General features: G+C 42.3%; 1 protein-coding gene across 1 annotated transcript in view; it reads right to left on the bottom strand.

The window, feature by feature from the left end:
• The window catches only part of LOC105471402 (ubiquitin conjugating enzyme E2 H), a 119,728-nt gene that overhangs the window by 2,681 nt on the left and 97,254 nt on the right, over positions 1–19,793 (bottom strand). The window contains exon 6 of the mRNA XM_011723879.3: positions 3,752–3,880. Coding sequence (XP_011722181.1) covers positions 3,752–3,880 — 129 coding nt within the window. The remainder of the gene's footprint in view (positions 1–3,751; positions 3,881–19,793) is intronic.

Genomic DNA, 19,793 nt, shown 5'->3' with positions numbered 1-19,793 from the left:
TCATTACAGTCAGCCCAGGTCTATTATTTTAGGAATCGATTTTAGTCTAAACAGATCCTGCCTGTCAGGTTTTTGAAACAGCTGGCAAAACCATGGCTCAATCTGCTCAGGACTAAGCTGCTATATGGAGACACCACTTGGCTCTGGGTGGCTTTTCCATGTATAATTTACCTGAAGGTAGATTTCCACTGCTACAGCCTTGGTGGAACCCTAGGCTGAATAAGACTGCTGAAACTGCTTTTAAGAACTGCTGAATAAACAAACTTGTTCCTAAAAACTCTGTTTTCAAGTGAATAACCTACACATAATAGGAAAAGACAAGACAGAAACCTATTCAAAATGCAAGCCACACAAAAACACACCCTGTGGCTTTGTTTTTCCTCCTATAGAGTTGCAGGGACTCACTGCAATAGGAAGATAAGCGGAATGGCCAAATGGGCCTACCGGATTTGAATAACTAGCACAGGGCCTAGCTAAGAATGTTTTTATATTTTAAAGATTGTCTTAAAAAAATAAACAGAACGTGTGATAAAGGCCACATCTGGCCAATGTGGTCCTTTACAGAAAAGATTTGCAGACTTGAGACTTAGAGCCCTTCAAATTCATTATAACAAAACTTTATGCTAATGATTTTGATGAGATTAAAGTAGCCCATGATTAGGTAGGAATTTACCTTAATTTACATTTTTGAGTGAAATAAATGTTTATTCAAACTTTAACAATTTTATTTTTAACCTCTAATGGGTTGGCTATTTTGCGTCTTCCTTTGTAGAAGCTACATATTGACATTGTTTTTTTTGACACTAGAATTTGATACTATCAGCCCTCTTTAATATATTCAAGGAAACAAATGTATATTAAGTACTTAGGACAAGGCCTTTGGGATAGGGAAAGGAAAAGCGAGGTCACCAATGAGGAGGAGGAAACAGAGGAAGATAAAAGGAAGGAGCTGCTAGGTGTCACCAGAGGGAAGCAGTTACAGAAGAAAAACGGCTGAGGCAGTCCCAGCCACACTGACTTCCAAGTCCTGCCAGCTACGACATAGCAGAGGTCACTCCAGGGAAAGGCTTTGCTTTGCTGAAAGTAAGTGGCTGGGATGCTTAAACACAACCTTAAGAGAGAACTATGGCCAGGTGCAGCGGCTCAAGCCTGTAAACCCAGCACTTTGGGAGGGTGGGTATATCACCTGAGGTTAGGAGTTCGAGACCAGCCTGGCCAACATGGTGAAGCCCCATCTCTACAAAAATACAAAAAACTAGCCGGACGTAGTGGCACACGCCTGTAATCCCAGCTACTCGGGAGGCTGAAGAAGGAGAATCACTTGAACCCGGGATGCAGAGGCTACAGTGGGCTGAGATCGCACCATTGCACTCCAGCCTAGGCAACAGGGCAAGACTCCATCTCGAAAAAAAAAGAGAGAGGGAGAGCTATATTTGAGACCTTTTCTCAAAAAAAAAAAAAAAAAAAAAAAAAAGGAGTAAAGGCAAAGAGGTAGATTCCACTCAGTATCAGAGAGCCCTGAATGGCAGGCAAAGATGTCACCCAGCAAAGGGTTCTGAGCAGGGAAGTGACAGCTTTAGACAGCTCCAATGGTGCCCAGTGCTATGGGCTATCCAATATTTAAACACGTTTTCAGACATGCACTACAAGACACTGCCAACTAAATATGAACGCTGACTGTGTTAGGTGTGTTGAGTTGGTGGTGACTGCCACACAAATGGAAATGTCCAGCAGCAGCTTGGGAGAGAGGCCAGGCCTAGACACACACATTGAGAAATCATCTCCCTGGAGGGGACTGACTGAAGCTGTGAGAGGTGAAGCAGGTCCCCAGGGGTGAGAGGAAGAGACGGAGCCCAGGGACCAAGTCCTAAGTGAATGACCACATTGAGGAAATGGAATGAGAATTTTCCAGAAAGGTTAGGGTAGAATATAACACTTGCAGAGAGGTCCAGCAAAATGGAACCTGAGAAGAGTCCAAAGGATTGGGAAGAAATGAGGGCACAGATTAAGCAGAGGAGGGGAAAAAATTAGAGGAGTTTACGGTGAGGATGCAAGTTTGAAAATGAAAGGGAATAAACAGCATGACTCCTAAGGGAGCCCACAGGAGCAGATCACCGCTTCTGAAACAGGGAGACCTCTGGCAGGTGCAGGAGGAAGACTGCGTTGGGAGGGGCGGGGGGTTGGGGAAACAAGATCACAGGTTGGTGGTGGGAGTGAGTTTGAGAAATGAGGAAGAGTGTCTCTTATTTCCCACAGGAACAAAGAAAAGATGTAGGGGGAGGGGAGAAGACATCAAGGTACAGTAGGAACTGGGGGTGAGCTCAGGTCTGATGGCCATGATTTTCTCAGATTTCTAAGAAAGACAAAATGATAGCCAACATGAACATTTCCTAAGGCCGGGGGTCCGTACCCTGGAGTGAGCCATTCTAAGATAAATGCAGGCTGGGTTCTTTTTGTAAATGGGACTATAGCAGATATGTACTGAAACAGGGCTACTGCTAAATTGTTGAGACGGAATGCATATGTGAACTAGAGAAATATACTCTGCTCCAAGATATCTGTGGTTTGCAGACATTGCTAAGTGATTCCTATTTCGCAATTTTAATACAGTCTCATAATAGCACTTTATCTGGCTGAAACTGCCTTTTTCTTCAAATACATGTTTGCTCAGCTATATATTTTGCTACATAAATTAGATATTAATTTGCAAAGCACTTGAGATCTACTTAATTATAGTAAATTTATTTCTGCTTTATCTCAACAAAAGCTCCAAACAATACCCTATAGAGACCTTGGAAGAAGAATTAGAAAACAAACAGAAGAAAAGCTATTGTTTCATGAATAGTCCCTGTTTGCCTCATACCTGCACATTTCAGAGTGAAGACCTGCACATTCAAGCTCTGGTAAATTACTTCTACTGCCACCTCTTGCAAATGTACCTCAGATAGGCCACACATTTTGAGGAAGCCAACATTCTGGACTGCTATGCAGACGGGCCCATCATGTGAAAAACGGGCTAGATACTAATACCTGCCATTGGTTAAAAACAGCAGGTATATTATACACTTTGAATTCCTTTGCTTCTTGGTGGAGCTTCATGTATCTAGACTTTTCACTATGAAAAGTAACAGAGGTAAAATGGACAATCCAATGAATTCAGGTGGAGTTTTAGATTTTTTTTTTTCTTTTTTAAAGACAGAATCTTGCTGTCACCCAGGCTGGAGTACAATGGTACAGTCTAGGCTCACTGCAACCTCTGCTTTCCGGTTCAAGCAATTCTCCTGCCTCAGCCTCCCGAGTAGCTGAGACTACAGGCGCGTGCCACCACACCCGGCTAATTTTCGTACTTTTAGTAGAGATGGGGTTTCACCACGTTGGCCAGGCTAGTCTCGGCCTCCTGACCTCGTGATCCGCCCGCCTCAGCCTCCCAAAGTGCTGGGATTACAGGTGTGAGCCACCATGGCCAGCTATATGTTCTTTCGCAAACTTATCTTCATTTAAATCAAACTCACATCCCATCAGCATGTAAACTGTTTCAAGAATGGGAAAAGAGGATTCTAAATCCTAAAGGATGAGCAAACTGGTGCTACTACCACCCGAGGTTGGTGAGTGCTACCTTCAGCCCACAGCTGTCTCTTTTTAGGCCCGAGAAAAAGTATTAGGAACTAAGTAATTTAAGAAGGACTTTTAATGACTGAAGCCCAACAGATTTAAGTTCTTTTGTCTCTAGGTAAACTATGCACCCTCTTACCTTTAATTTTCTGCTTGTATTCTTCTGGTCGGTGGAGGTACATGGCTGCAGCGTCACCATTGAGAGGATCTATGGGGTTAGGATAGGCCAACAACTGGGGCAGGAAGGACTCAAATATATTGGTAAGATCTGAAAAACCAAACAGAAACATGTCATGCACAGGAAATACAAGTTCACCTAAAATTCACCTGCATTCAGTAGTCAACCTGCTTACCTTCTTAGATATTTAACTACATGGGGATGATTCTCCATACAAGTGTGCTCTAGTACATGTGACCTGTATTACACATTCATTTCAATACCAATTAAAATTTTTAATTTTAATTTGAAGAACGAGATAAAGATATACCTGATACTCACTTTGAAAGACAATTTTCCCAATTCTATTTCACTCTATTTCTATGGCTATTTCACATAGCCATTTTCTACAGCTTACAAAACCCCCCACTGTGAAAGGTATTCAAATGCTGGGTCTTAAAAGAATTGAAGATAGTTTTTTTTGTTTGGTTTGGTTTTGTTTTTTCGCTCTGTTGCCCAGGCTAGAGTGCAGTGGTGCAATCCCGGCTCACTACAACCTCTGCCTCCAGGTTCAAGAGATTCTCCTGCCTCAGCCTTCCAAGTAGCTGGCACTACAGGCACCTGCCACCACGCCTGGCTAATTTTTGTATTTTTAGTAGAGATGGGGTTTCACCATGTTGGCCAGGATGGTCTCGAACTCCTGACTTCAAGTGATCTGCCAGCCTCGGCCTTCCAAAGTGCTGGGATTACAGGTGTGAACCACTGTGCTCAGCCTTGAACACAATTTTATAGGACTTGACATTTAATTCAATTCTTGCAACTTCTAATGGAGGTTAATACAACCAATTTTTCAACTATTCTGGGTAATGAGGATAGGAATTACATGGACCACATAAAACCACAAATATTCATAAGACAGATAAGCACCAATCTACTACATTTATTTATTTAAAAAAGATTTTTTTGAGAGAGGATCTCACTCTGTTGCCCAAGCTGGAATGCACAGGTGTGATCATACCTCACTGCAACTTCAAACCCCTGGGCTCAAGCCAACCTCCCAGCCTCAGTCTTCCAAGGAAATTGGACTACAGGCATGTGCCACTATGCCCGGCTAAATTTTTTTTTTTTTTCTTAATAGAGACAGGGTCTCCCTATGCTGCCCAGGTTGCTCTTGAACTCCTGGACTCAAGTGATCCTTCCATCTTAGCCTCCCCAAGTGCTGGGATTACAGACGTGACATTAACTCCTTTCTTGCCAGGCATACACAGATGATATCTACACACAGTTAGCAAACAACAAACACCTGCAGTTACCCAGCGTTTTAGAAAAGCAGGCCCTGAGAACCTGGATATAACACAACCCACATGCCCCACAGCTCAGAGATGCTGTAACTTCCACTCTCTGCTCCTCAGTGAACTGTGGCACCCCTGAGAAATAGGACATGAGAACGCTTCCATGACTCTGCCCCACTCCAGCGACTTTGTCATGTTTTATATCAAACATTCCTGTTTCTGCAGACAATGCTGAAGTATATTAAGTAGCATACAAAACTACTCGTTAATTTAGTCAACTCTTTCAACACATTTTTCTTTTAACAATGGGCGCTCCTCTGCAGTATTACAGACGAATGCTTCGCCAAGCCACACTGCTTGAGATCTGTGGTTCTCAGGCAGGGGTGATTTTGCTCCCCATGGAATTTGGCAATGTCTAGAGACATTTTTGGTTGTCATATCTAAGGGGTGCTACTGGCATCTGGTGGGTGAAGGCCAGGGAAGCTGCTAAACACCTACAACGCACAGGACAGTCCCACAACAAACGATTATCTAGACCAAAATGTCATCAGTTCTGAGGTTGAGAAACCCTGATCTAGATAAAAGGGGTAGGCAAACCTTTTTGTAAAGGGTCAAATACTTTTAGGCTTTGCAGGCCACATATGGTCTCTGTCGTATCTATTCAAAACTCAGCTCTGCCACTGTTAACACAAAAGCAGCCAGAGTATAGGTCAACAAATCAATGTGGCTGTATTTCTATAAAACTACACATACAAAAACAAGTACCCAAGGTCTGCCCAACTTTGCTCTAGAAAATCTTACCTAAGAGGTGGCTCTTACCACTGTAAGGTTAAGAAGCTGAGCAGTTAGAGAATAATCTAGAGCTGTGTTACTCAACCAAACTTTCTGCAGTGATAAAAACGTTTTATATGTGCCCCATCTAAATCAATAGCCACTAGCCACAAGTGGCTACTGAGCACTCAAAATATGGCCAGTGTGAATAAGGAAATTAATTTTGTTTATTTAATTCTAATTAAATTTAAATAACCACAAATGGCTAGTAGATCCTGTATTGGACAGTGCAGGTCTAGAGAATGATGGGCTAGAGGGCCCCATGACAGCTACCACGTCCTGTTCTCACACACCAGGTATTGACATAGAGCAGCTCTGCCTTATAACAAAAGCCACAGACTTGGGGTGATTTCATCAGGGTTTATTTCACCTTCATAAGGCTGACTTCAGAACAGTCCTAAAGAGCCACTTTATAGTAAGGTTCTCATGTACCACGAAAGAAATGCTGACACTCTTAATCAAAAAAGCAAAACAAAAATCACCTTCCTAGATAACCCCCAAACTATCTGCAGTAAGATTTTCACCAATGTTTCATTTATATATTTTTTAAAAAGGGAAACAATTATTATGGTACAAAACCATTGAAAACTACTTGTTGAAACAATGTACTTGTTTCAACTACATTGAAAACAAGTAGTTTTCAATGGAAAAAAATGCTTATACTTGAATGCTGGGTAGAGAAAGGCCATAAAATGGTATGTTTTCTAGAACTACAACTATGTACAGTGTGTATGCATAAGACGAACATTTTAAAAAGCTACGTCAAGGCAATAGGTGTGTAACTTCTACTTTTCACATTTCAAATGACATTTCTTTTGTCTTTAAAAATCAACATTTTTGGCTCACGTCTGCAATCCCAGAACTTTGGGAGGCCAAGGTGGGTGGATCACATAAGGCCAGGAGTTCGAGACCAGGCTGGCCAACATGGTGAAACCCCGTACCTACTAAAAAACACAAAAATTAGCTGGGCGTGATGGCGCATGCCTGTAGTCCCAGCTACTTGGGAGGCTGAGGCAGAAGAACTGCTTGAACCTGGGAAGGTGGAGGTTGCAGTGAGCCGAGATTGCACCACAGTACTCCAGCCTGGGTGAATGAGTGAAACCCTGTCTCAAATAAATAAATAAAATAAAAATAACATTTTCCTGTAAATATGTCCTTTCTATTTTGGTGTATGTTTGAAATATCCAATAAAACATGAAAAGTCTGAAAATGTTTTTATTTTCTTATCTTTATCCTTGGGTGGGTGAGTTATTAAGGCAGTGGTAGAAAATGCCAAAAGGTAAGCAAATTAAGTTTTATAGGCCAGACACAGTGGCTCACAACTGTAACCCCAACACTTTGGGAGGCTGAGATGGGTTGGATCACCTGAGGTCAGGAGTTTGAGACCAGCCTGGTCAACATGGTGAAATCTCGTTTCTACTAAAAATACAAAAATTAGCTGGGTGTGGTGGCGGGTGCCTGTAATCCCAGCTACTTGGGAGGCTGAGGCAGGAGAATTTCTTGAACCCAGTGAGCCGAGATATGCACCATTGCACTCCAGCCTGGGCAACAAGAGCAAAACTTCATCTCAAAAAAACAAAAACAAAAATAAAAAATAGCAGTTTTACAATTTAATGTGATCCCAGAACAGGGAAGAGTCAAACAATAGTTACATTAACAGTAATTTTTTTTTTTTTTTTTTTTTTTTTTTTTTTTTTGAGACGGAGTCTTGCTGTCATCCAGGCTGGAGTACAGTGGTGAGATCTCCACTCATTGGAAGCTCCGCCTCCCGGGTTCACGCCATTCTCCTGCCTCAATCTCCCCAGCAGCTAGGACTACAGGCGCACGCCGCCACATCCTGCTAATTTTTTTGTATTTTTAGTAGACATGGGGTTTCACCGTGTTAGCCAGGATGGTCTCGATCTCCTGACCTTGTGATCTGCCCACCTCGGCCTCTCAAAGTGCTGGAATTACAGGTGTGAGCCACTGCGCCTGGCCCATTAACAGTAATGGCAGGTTAATGCTTACATAGTGCTTACTACAAGCAAGGCACTCTTCCAATGAGGTAGGTACCATTTTACAGATGGAGAAACTGAGGCACGCAGAGCTTACGTATGGATCTGGAACTCAAACCTGAGCTCATCCATTATGCTGCCTCTGCTAATGGATAAAACACACACTGCCCCAACTTTCACGAAGGCACAAGCTCCCCGTGTCTCTAGGTCAAAAATCGCACACCATCGTTGGCAGGGAAGCTAAATCCATGGATCAGAGATGATCACATCCTCCCCAAAGAATCTCTCACAAGTGCAAAGAAGGATGCTAAGCAAAGGACGTTCAGGTGTTTCTGTGGCTATTCACAGAGGCCATGTGCTTGTTTCCACACCACTCCACCGCAGGAGGCAACCCGCAGACACCCGCACACCGTGAACGGAAGGCTCCTCCTGCCATATTATTATTACAGGTGCTGCTCAAAAGGATTAGCAGCTGGATGCTATTACGTAACAACAAAAACCTTTAAAAACAAAGCATAGGTTTTATGTTCTGAAGTAATGTTCAGAAGTGCTTTAGGGCTAGAGAAATATTACAGATAACATGTTATAAAACTAGGAGCTTCACGTGTCCCAGAAAGAGATTTTATACCCTTTCCTACTACTTTTAAGTTTCTTCAAGCTACCAATAAAAGGCTTTGCCTATGAATTTGTTCCAAACAAATAAAAGAACCCTTAATTATTGGTTCTTCCTTCTTGTATCTACTGTCTTCCTGCGTTAAAACACTTTTGATCCATTTTACAGATGTGCTGAGTCATACCTGTAAAACAGAAGAGCAGAAAAGGAAACACGTGAGGCCTAGTTTTGGGTGAAGATGACAACTTCAGGAGGCCAGGATGTGATGGCTCTGGCCATCTTAAAGCAATGAGGCTTTCCTGCTAGTGGCTAACACAGTGATTACTCCTGAGGGTGTTTCTGAAAGGAGCATCTCTCAAATGTGCATAGTCTTCTTTCAAGATAAATACACTGGCAGAGAAGACTAAAACTATAAATCAATAATAAAATAAAGATACTCATCTGTAGAAAAATAAAGAACATTTTTTCTCTAGATTTTTGTTAATGCTAAAACGATAAAAATGTGTTGATAATAGTGATAATAAAAATGTGTCAGTTCAAAGATCTTTATCTAAAAACATTAACCTTCAACTTCCTTTAAAAAGGAAGAGAGCCCGATACAGTTGACCTAAACCTGTAGAGTACAGTCAGCTGACGCCATTTTCGGCTATCTTAACTTTTAAAGCAAGTTCCAAGATCCCTGAGTAAACGGCTTATGATGAGCAAACAGCCCTTACTTTTGCCTTAAACTCAATTAGAACCAAAATGTGGTTCATTAGCACTGACTCTTCAGTCTGATCTTATATTAATGTTAAAATTATAACACTCAAATCTCAGTTTAGGCATATAGTTTATATTTATATTTAATATTTAAAAACAGGTTTGGCACAGTGGCTCAAGCCTGTAATCCTAGCACTTTGGGAGGCTGAGGCAGGTGGACTGCCTGAGGTCAGGAGTTTGAGACCAGCCTGGCCAACATGGCAAAACCCTGTCTCTACTAAAAACACAAAAAATTAGCCAAATGTGGTGGTGGGCACCTGTAATCCCAGCTACTGGGAGGCTGAGGCAGGAGAATCACTTGAACCTGGGAGGCAGAGGTTGTAGTGAGCTGAGATTACATCACTGCACTCCAGCCTGGGCAATGGAATGAGACTCCCAAATAATAACAACTTATTGTCAAAAGCAGCATCACTTAGTCTAGAGCAGTGGTTCTGGGCTAAGTCTAGGTCCTGCTTGTCTATCACAATTACCTGTGGAGTTTTTCCAAAAATTTGCTTAGCATCCTAAGGTTGTAGCTTCACACCTACCCCAGGGCTTCTGGTTTAGGATTGGATGGGATCTGTACGTGTGTGATACAGACACCTGTGTGCAAATGCACAGTCAGGAGACACTACCTGGCCCATGATCCCCTATCCCCAAATAGATGGGAATGAAAGGGCCATTTGCTTGTAGGTTCTTTTGTGCAAGAAAATGTTCGCATCTAACAGCTCGACTCTGGTTTAGTGACCTTCCCTAACCCTTCCCTCTTTTCTGCACACTGCTGTTACCACTGTTATCTCTAGGCAGAGGTGTGCCAAACCACAGGCAGTCAAAAGCAGATCTGTTCTGGAGGGGGACTAAAGGGCCACTTTGGAGGAGAATGGGTGTTAGGGGATGGTTAGAATCACCACCTAACATGCTGTGGACATCCGGCAGAGCAAATTCCATTAGGCTGAACTGTCTCCAGCAAACAGAAAGCTGGCTCCTCAGTGGTGAACAACAGATGAAAAATCTAAAAGACCACAAGTCTAATTTCAGGCTTTCCACTGACTTGCTCTTAGACTTTGGGCAGGTCTCTTCCTTTCTACATCTCAACTTCTTCACTGCAAAAGGAGAAGTATAACACTGCTATTCCTTACAGGGAAGTAACACACATTACTAAAAGTGACTATAAGATATACTTCAAATTGCACCAGAGAAGTGAACTATTAATACAAATATGACATCCTCAAAGGGTAGACATTTCAGCTACCTGTATCCCTTAAAGGATATGTATTAATTAAAAAGAGTTACACTGAAAAAAACGTACCAACTCTTAAAGTAAAATCGCCCTACTCCAGGTGACTCACAATGAGATGGTGCAGGGCTTGAAGGAGAAAACACAAGAGGGGATGAATCACACATCTCATGTTTTATTCTTGGCTATTTATGAACCAGTGACCACAAGTTATTTCTTTTTCCTCTATTTCCTTTGAAATAAATGGAAAATTTCAAGCTGGGCATGGTGGTTCATGTCTGTAATTCTAGCACTTTGGGAGGCCAAGGCAGGAAGACTGCCTGAGCCCAGGAGTTCAAGAATAGCCTGGGCAACATAGGGAGATCCGGTTTCTACAAAAAATAAAATAAAATAAATAATAACAATAATTGGGCATGGTGGCATGTGCCTGTGGTTCCAACTACTCAGGAGAGGAGGTGCTCAGTAGTTGCTGAGGGGAGATGATTGCTCAAGTCAGGGGCGGGTGGGTGGGCCGAGGCTGCAGTATGTTGTGATGCCACTGCATACCAGCCTGGGTGACAAAGCAAGACCCTCTCTCTACGCCCAATCCCCCCAAAAAATTGTAACATACACTGCTTTCTTCAGGTTAAAATCCTGTGGACACCCAAACCTTGACATGTTCTGCCTCACTGGGAACCACAATTAGCACACAGGCAGTCATTTTGGAGACTTTTACCTAAATATTCTTCATTTGTTTTTCGGACTTAATACTGAAAAATAAATGCTGTAACTCAAAAACCACCAAGTGGTGCCAAGTGCCAAGAACCACCAAAGCCATTTTTCTGTTCTCAAACCGACCTACCCCATCCCCTTTCTACTTCTACCATCTGTCCCCCAGAAGCCCAACATCCTGTTTGTTAAAAACACATAATAAAAAACTTATCTGGAAAGACATCAGCATCCTGCACAGCAGCTCAAATTCTGTGGCATTTGCATTTTAAGAATTAGCCTTGTACACTCTTACCCCGGGAAGCTCATCATCCTATAATTTTTTTTTTTTTGAGACGGAGTCTTGCTCTATTGCCCCAGGCTGGAGTGTAGTGGCTCAATCTAAGTTCACTGGAACCTCTGCCTTTTGGGTTCAAGCAATTTTCCTGCCTCAGCCTCCCGAGTAGCTGGGATTACAGGTGCATGCCACCATGCCCAGCTAACTTTTTGTATTTTTAGTAAAGACAGGGTTTTGCCATGTTGGCTAGGCTGGTCTCGAACTCCTGATCTCAGGGTGATCCGTCCGCCTCAGACTCCCAAAGTGCTAGGATTACGGGCGTGAGTCACTGTGCCAGGCAATCCTACAATTTTAAAGAAGTCAGTCTACTGGGTGTGGTGGCTTGCAGCTGTAATCCCAGTTACTCAGGAGGCTAAGGAGGGAGGATCACTAGAGCCCAGGAGTTTGAAGTTATAGTGAGCTATGATCACAACCACTGCACTCCAGCCTGGATGACACAGTAAGACCCAGTCTCTCTCTCTCTCTTTTTTTTTTTTTTCGCAGAGACAAGTTCTATGTTGCCCAAGCTAGTCCCAGACTCTGAGGCTCAAGTGATCCTCTTAGCCTTGGCCTCCCAGTGCTGGGATTACAGGCATGAGCTACTATGCCCAGTTGAGGCCCAGTCTCTTTAAATAAAGACAGAAAGAAAAATAAGAAGTCTATGCTGGTAACTACCAAATCCATAAAACTGGTCCTTCATAAGTCATATAGTCTTATCAAACTTTACATGTCTAAGATTATTTTCCTGAAAACCCATTCCCTTCACCTAATGAAGGGAGTAGGTTGACTCTAACGCCCTTGCTCTCAGGCTCCAAGCCTCTAGAAGGAATCTGGCTAGATGTTCTTCATTTCTTCCATGTATTCAGTTTCCCAGAAATGTCTCTAGTTTTTCTTCTATTTCCCCTGGCATGTAACTATGTCAAGCCCAATATATCATTCCAGCCCTGGATCAGGGCAGTCATCTACTAAATGGCCTTCAAGGCTCTGTACTCTCGCCTTTGTAATCAGAGAAAGTTTCCTTAAAACAATCATGTAGGTAATTTCCCACAAACAATAAGTTCCTCTTGCCCTCGATCAAAATTCTGCATCCTGGAGAGCTGCTTGAACCCGGGAGGTGGAGGCTGCGGTGAGCCGAGATCACGCTGCTACACCCCAGCCTGGGTGACAGAGCGAGACTCTGTCTCAAACAAAAACAAAAACAAAACACAAACAACAACAAAAAAAACCAAAAAACATATCACTATACACCCCATGAATATGTACAATGATTATCTGTCAATCAAAATTCTGCACCCTCCAGAAGCATGCTATCCAAACTTCCTTCACCATCCCTCTCCCCTCTGGGGGAGGACTCCTGGCTTTCCAAGCTGAAAATCACAGGGATAGTCACTACTGTCTAAGGTATTTATCTGTTCTGTAATTCTTTAAGGAACAGGGATGAAAGGAAAGGAAGAAAAATCCTCTTCACACCTAGAGGAAAAGATGGACAAAAATCTTAAGTTGATTGTTGTCCAGAACTGATGATTCTCTCTCTGTGACTTACACAGATCTCCTTCCCTGCACTTTTAGTCATTACAGTTGAAACTCCTGGGAATTTCGACCATGTTATTCGCATCCTTGACTACTAGAGAAAAGCAGCTGTTGACCTTTCAAAATCCCATCGGTTGACTTTAGGAACTGTATTGAATTCGTCATGAACTGCCACGTAAGTCATGAATTTTACAATATGTGCTCAAAATAAAGCCAACCATAAAATTTCACCTTGTTCATTCAACAATTATTTTTGGTGGTGGTGGTGGGTATCTACTATATGTACAAAAACTAGGTAGTTTTTTTGTTGTTGTTGTTAAGGCCTGAAATAGGGCAAATAAATTAAGATCTCCAGATTTCTTTAGGTACTTAATAATTTGGGGTTAACAGATTTTCCTCAACGGTGTATTAGACACCATAACTAATAGATCTTTACCTTCCACTCCTTTACCAGCTCCTACAAAGCAGCAATGTTAATAATGGTTGAATTTTTAAATTTTATCCTGCTTACAGTCTGTAAACATTAAAAGACAGTGAAATTCTACAAGAAAGGAAGAGTAGTCAAAAACCTGTAAAGAGTCCTACGCTGCACACAACCAAGCAGTTATTCTCAAGGAAAACTTCAATAACACCAATCAGATAGGCAGGCAGACTTCAAAGAAACAGTTTTGAGATTAAAAGTAATATTCTCTAAAATAACTAATTTGAGCCGGGCACAGCGGCTCACACCTGTAATCCCAGCACTCTGGAAGGCTGAAGCGGGTGGATCACTTGAAGTCAGGAGCTCAAGACCAACCTGGTCAACATGGTGAAATCCTGTCTCTACTAAACATACAAAAATTAGTCGGGCTTGGTGGTGGGCGCCTGTATAATCCCAGATACTTGGGAGGTTGAGGCAGGAAAATTGCTTGAACCCAGGAGGCAGAGGTTGCAGTGAGCTGAGACTGCATCACTGTACTCCAGCCTGAGCGACAGAGGAAGACTCCATCTCAAATAAAACAAAATAAAATATAATGAAATAATAAAATAATTAATTTGAACTCAACCTCAGTGACAAAAAGCCCATTTCTCCAGCTGCTTTGAGGGCACACAGGTGGCGAGCTGAAGCAACCCACCAGACTTCCTGCAGTGCTGTGGCTCAGGCCCAGCTGGCCACAGGGCTCACCATGCTGCACTTAGTTTACTGAAGGCTAACTAGCTGCAAATAAGATAATACAACCCGCTGACAAATACTAAAAGGTATATTAAAGAATTCATACAATTACTTAACTGAGAGGGTCTCATGTGTGGATAAAATATATAAAAAGTCTAAGCTCAGCAGATTCACATATCTTCTCGTATTAGTCCATGGGGATCTTTTAAAGATAAAGTCTTAATGAAGAGGGCCATGCAGGCAACACAACAAAATAAAACAAAATAAAAAACAGATGAAAACACCTCCCTTACCCGAAAAGAAGTGGGATGCCTTAAAAAACACACCGAACACCTCCCTCCTACCTCTCAAAAATGGTGGCTGGGTGCAGTGGCCCAAGACTGTAATCCTAGCACTCTGGGAGGCCAAGGTGGGCAGATCACTTGAGCCCAGGGGTTCAAGACCAGCCCGGACAACATAGTGACACCCCCATCTGTAGTATAAATGAAAAATTAGCTTGGTGTGGTGGTGCATGCCTGTAGTCTCTGCTATTTGAGAGGCTGAGACAGGAGGATCACTTGAGCCCAGGAGGTTGAGGCTGCAGTGAGCCACACTGCACTCCAGCCTGGGTGACAGGGCAAGACCTTGTCTCAAAAAAAAAAAAAAGAAAGAAAGAAAGAAAAGAAAGAGAAGAAAAGAAAAGAAAGAAAGAACGAACAATTAGTAGGAATTCAAACAATCAAAGAATGTTTGCAACATACATGATAAAAACATTTAAATCTCGGCCAGGCGCGGTGGCTCAAGCCTGTAATCCCAGCACTTTGGGAGGCCGAGACGGGCAGATCACGAGGTCAGGAGATCGAGACCATCCTGGCTAACACAGTGAAACCCCGTCTCTACTAAAAAATAAAATAAAATAAAAACTAGCTGGGCGAGGTGGTGGACGCCTGTAGTCCCAGCTACTTGGGAGGCTGAGGCAGGAGAATGGTGTAAACCCGGGAGGCGGAGCTTGCAGTGAGCTGAGATCCAGCCACTGCACTCCAGCCTGGGCGACACAGCGAGACTCCGTCTCAAAAAAAAAAAAAACATTTAAATCTCACTTAGTAACATTTTGTTTTTAAGTATTCTAAGCTAGAAACAGGTGTTCCTGTGCTGTGTGGGAAAGGGAAATATGAAAGACGTAGGGCGCTGGCCTGGCACGGTAGCACACGCCTGTAATCCCAATACTTTGGGAGGCCGAGGCAGGTAGATCATGAGGTCAGGAGTTCAAGATCAGCCTGGCCAAGATGGTGAAATGCCATCTCTACTAAAACTATAAAAATTAGCCAGGTGCAGTGGCAGATGCCTATAATCCCAGCTACTTGGGAGGCTGAGGCAGGAGAATTGCTTGAACCTGGGTGGCAGAGGTTGCAGTGAGCCGAGACTGCACCACTGCACTCCAGCCTGGGCGACAAAGTGAGACTCTGTCTCAATAAAGAAAGAAAGAAGGAGAGAAAGAGGTGGGGTGGGGGGAGAGAGAGAGAGAGAGAGAGAGAAAGATAAATAGAGAGAGAAAGAAAGAAAAGAGAAGAAAAGAAAAGAAAAGAAAAAAGAAAAGAAAAGAAAAAAGAAACGAAAAGATAGATGGATAGATGAATACAGGGTGCTGAAGCCGGGAAAACCAGCCACATTCTGCTCAGGGCCAGGCTACCAGGTCACCAATCTGAGGTGTGTAGTTATAGGACATGGACTGGTGTTAAAGCATTCCAAACCTGCTTAAAAGGTAATTTCCCATTCATTGCCTAATTGTAGCCCCTTTCCCCCCAACATATTTAAACTTCAGAGAGCTGCAGAAGAAAATAAATGCTACTGCATAGATCACAATGAAAACAAGCTCTTGTTCATCAAAAACACTGCTCTTGTTGCATTGTCAATCTCAAAACAATTCTCATCTTACTTGGGTGTTTTTTAGAGGTCATTCATCCTAGTTCAAACCTGTTATGACCCTGCTTACCTTAAGAGCTTGTAAGCTAAAACATGGTAATAGGATTTGTTATTAGCCTTCCAGAAATGTGGGCAGTTAATGTGTAATTAGCTAGCTGGCTAGTCTTGCTGTCATACTAAAACTCGCTATTCAAGCTTGTAATTACTAGACGATAATTTAGTTGTTGTTAATATCAGAAAAGAATAACGAGAGATAACTTCCTGCAATTACAAGCCAAGTGTCCATACACTGGGAAGACTTTATTAACTCAGTAATCACAAGTGAATGAAGATAAAACAAACCAAGGTTGCATTTACATATAATCAAGAATGAAACAAGCCCTGAAATCAGAGCCCCTACGAAAGTAGAATGCAGCTGTGGCTGTTTTTCAGAGTCATACCCTGGCTGGCTCACGTCCCACGATCCAAAAAGCCCGGACCACTCCATGGTTTTAAAGCTGACCACCAGTGAGTGTGATTTTTTTTTTTTTTTTTTTTTTGAGGCAGAGTCTCGCTCTGTCGCCCAGTGGCCGGATCTCAGCTCACTGCAAGCTCCGCCTCCCGGGTTTACACCATTCTCTTGCCTCAGCCTCCCAAGTAGCTGGGACTACAGGCGCCCGCCACCCCGCCCGGCTAGTTTTTTGTATTTTTTAGTAGAGACGGGGTTTCACTGTGTTAGCCAGGATGGTCTCGATCTCCTGACCTCATGATCCGCCCGTCTCGGCCTCTCAAAGTGCTGGGATTACAGGCGTGAGTCACCGCGCCCGGCCGAGTGTGATATTTTTAATGAATTTCCGCTAAGTTGTTCAAAGCAAGCAAGACTCCGTTTTTATGTATATAACTAGTTAGACTCCTGAGCCGCATACACCACATCTGAAGATTTCCAAGCAGACAGATAAAGAAGGTTGGTCACAGAGCTAGCTAAGTACTGTTGAAGCGCAAATCCACAACTGAGCATATTTCTTTATTATGTATAACAGGTGACATTATCCCAATAGTACTGGACAGAATTGCTCTACTTGGCCTCTATCTAGAAATAATGATATCCAGCTGTTCCAAAGGCAGGATGATGTTCATGATTCAACATGGACAGACCAATACCGAAGTTCTCAAGCTGTTCAAATAGTAATTGGCCAATCATCCATGCAGACACATACATGTATTTCTTATCTGTGTAATTACATTAAAATGTTTAGAAACAGCATGCACTAATCCAGCATAAAGCATTATTTTAAGATACACCTTCTGCCAAAATCTGAATTATTTGAGAAGATTCACAGACTTATCTGACTGAAAAGGGGATGGGATACGTGTTAAATTTGTATTTTAAATTTCTAAATGCCCGGTAAAAGAAATTTTAGGCGCCTGTAGTCCCAGCTATTCGGGAGGCTGAGGCAAGAGAACGGCATGAAACCGGGAGGCGGAGCTCACAGTGAGCCGAGATCGCGCCATTACACTCCAGCCTGGACAACAGAGCGCGACTCCATCTCAAAAAAAAAAAAAAGGAAGAAAAAAAAAGAAAGAAATTTTATATCTCTTGCCTAATCTCAAAGTCCTTGAAGTATTCCCTTCTGTTGTAGTCAATTTAATTTGCTTGTTACTAACTCCCCAGATAACTCTAGGGGAAGACTTCTCCCAAATGTTGATTTTTCTGCCCAGTAAAATAAGAGTACAAGTATCCAGTCCACTGGCTAGCAACCCTAAGGGTGAAAATGTAAACTGCCCAATTTCATAAGAAAATTGTCTTCCACCTCACTTCTCCATAACTTTTTTTTTTTTTTTTTTTTGTATTTTTGAGATGGAGTTTCGCTCTTATTGCCCAGGCTGGAGTGAAATGGTGCAGTCTGGGCTCACAGCAACCTCCGCCTCGCGGGTTCAAGCGATTCAAGCGATTCTCCTGCCTCAGCCTCCTGAGTAGCTGAGACTACAGGCATGCACCACCATGCCCAGCTAATTTTGTATTTTTAGTAGAAATACACGGGGTTTCTCCACGTTGGTCATGGCTGGTCTCTAACTCCCGACCTAAGGTGATCCGCCCGCCTCAGCCACCCAAAGTGCTGGGATTACAGGTGTGAGCCACTGTGCCCAGCCTACAACTTAATCCATCATATACATAATTTACCAAGTAAAAGAATGAATAAAACGAAAGTTGGAGAGAGAAACACATTTGCAGGGATCAAGCATGCCTTGTCCAGAAGGGTGGGATGAGAGAGAGATTAAAGCTGTATTGCAGTGAAGGCACCTGAGCCCCCAGGAGTGCAGGGTGATAAGCCAACTACGGATAAAATATATTTTGGAGAAAAAAAGGAAAACTGGAAAATAGAAGAGTGCTTAAAAAGCTACCTGTGGCTTAATGAACTCTCCTATCAGTCCTTAAAATTAATTTGTTTTGAAATGGAAATCCAGATCCCCTTGGCTACATTTTATGTTTCTCAGAGCTTCTGTCACTGCTGTCTGGAAGAGCAGGAAGGGATGCAAAAAAAAAGATGCTATCATGCAGGAAGCCAAAATCAATCAATTTGGTCATCTGCTACTTTCTGTTTAATGTCATAAGAATAACAATAGATAACTTCAGACTTGATAACTTCATACTGATGACAAGCATCTTTACAAAATTAATCCGATTCCTCACTATAATTAGCTCTCTTGTAAGGTTAAATAATATAAAATTAAAAATTACTGGGTGAGTAAACCACAATTATACCAATTTTGAACTCTGAATAAACAAATTGCACATACACTTGGCAAAGAGAAAACAGGGTAAGAACAGAAGCAATGAGTCAACTGGCTTACCAGAAATCAATGACGGGGAGGGGTGTGAGGGGACAGAGGACTAAATTTACTGCTAACATGAATGCAGTTTAATATTAGGCTATGATTAACATAAACCTGAAATTTCAACTGTGAATTGCTGTTATGCTACAAATATGTATAACCCACAGCACAGTAATGCCCTGGGGCAAGGTAAAGGGCAGGAAATTTCACAATCCACTCCCTGCTCCCTCATCAAATCTACAGCAGAGGAAAGTGTTGAAACAAGTTTTAGGTGCCAGGCTTAGCCTTTTGTTTTTCAGTTGAATATTTATGTTGACATGCCAACTTTCTCCTATTAGTTATGTAGTGTTAGTTTTTTTTTTTTTTGGCGGGGCAGGGGTTGGTGGGGGCGGTCCTTTGAACTCAGATTCTCTCAGGAACCACTGCAGGAAATGAAGTGATTCAGAACTCACCAATTATGAACTAACCTTCAATGCCAGAGGCTTTAACAGTTTGTAATAAAAATTCAGTTCAGATCTCAAGATCAGATAAGTCTGAAAAAATACTTCAAGGTCATCCGAACGAACATATTCTACTGCTACTTTATATAATTGTATTTACCTGTTCCTAAAACTTTCCATGAAAGAAATGTTGAATTTTCTTGAGAAATAGTTTTGAGCAAAATGTCAAAACAATTCTCCCATGCTCAGTATACTTTTGAGTATACTCTGAAAATATTTCTTCTTGTTTTCCTGCACTTACCTGTTAGTGTGCCCACACACCTGTATTATGGAACATGTTCAATAACTCATACACATGTAACACAGAAGTCTGCTTTCAGTTCACTTGGACCAACGTGGTTTAACTCTTGCTGCTTATTAAATGCTTTGCAAGTTAATATAAGAACATACGCTAAC

The sequence above is a fragment of the Macaca nemestrina genome, chromosome 4 (assembly GCF_043159975.1).
Source record: "Macaca nemestrina isolate mMacNem1 chromosome 4, mMacNem.hap1, whole genome shotgun sequence".
NCBI classification, from domain to species: Eukaryota; Metazoa; Chordata; class Mammalia; order Primates; family Cercopithecidae; genus Macaca; species Macaca nemestrina.
This window is presented reverse-complemented; position numbering and strand designations above follow the sequence as displayed.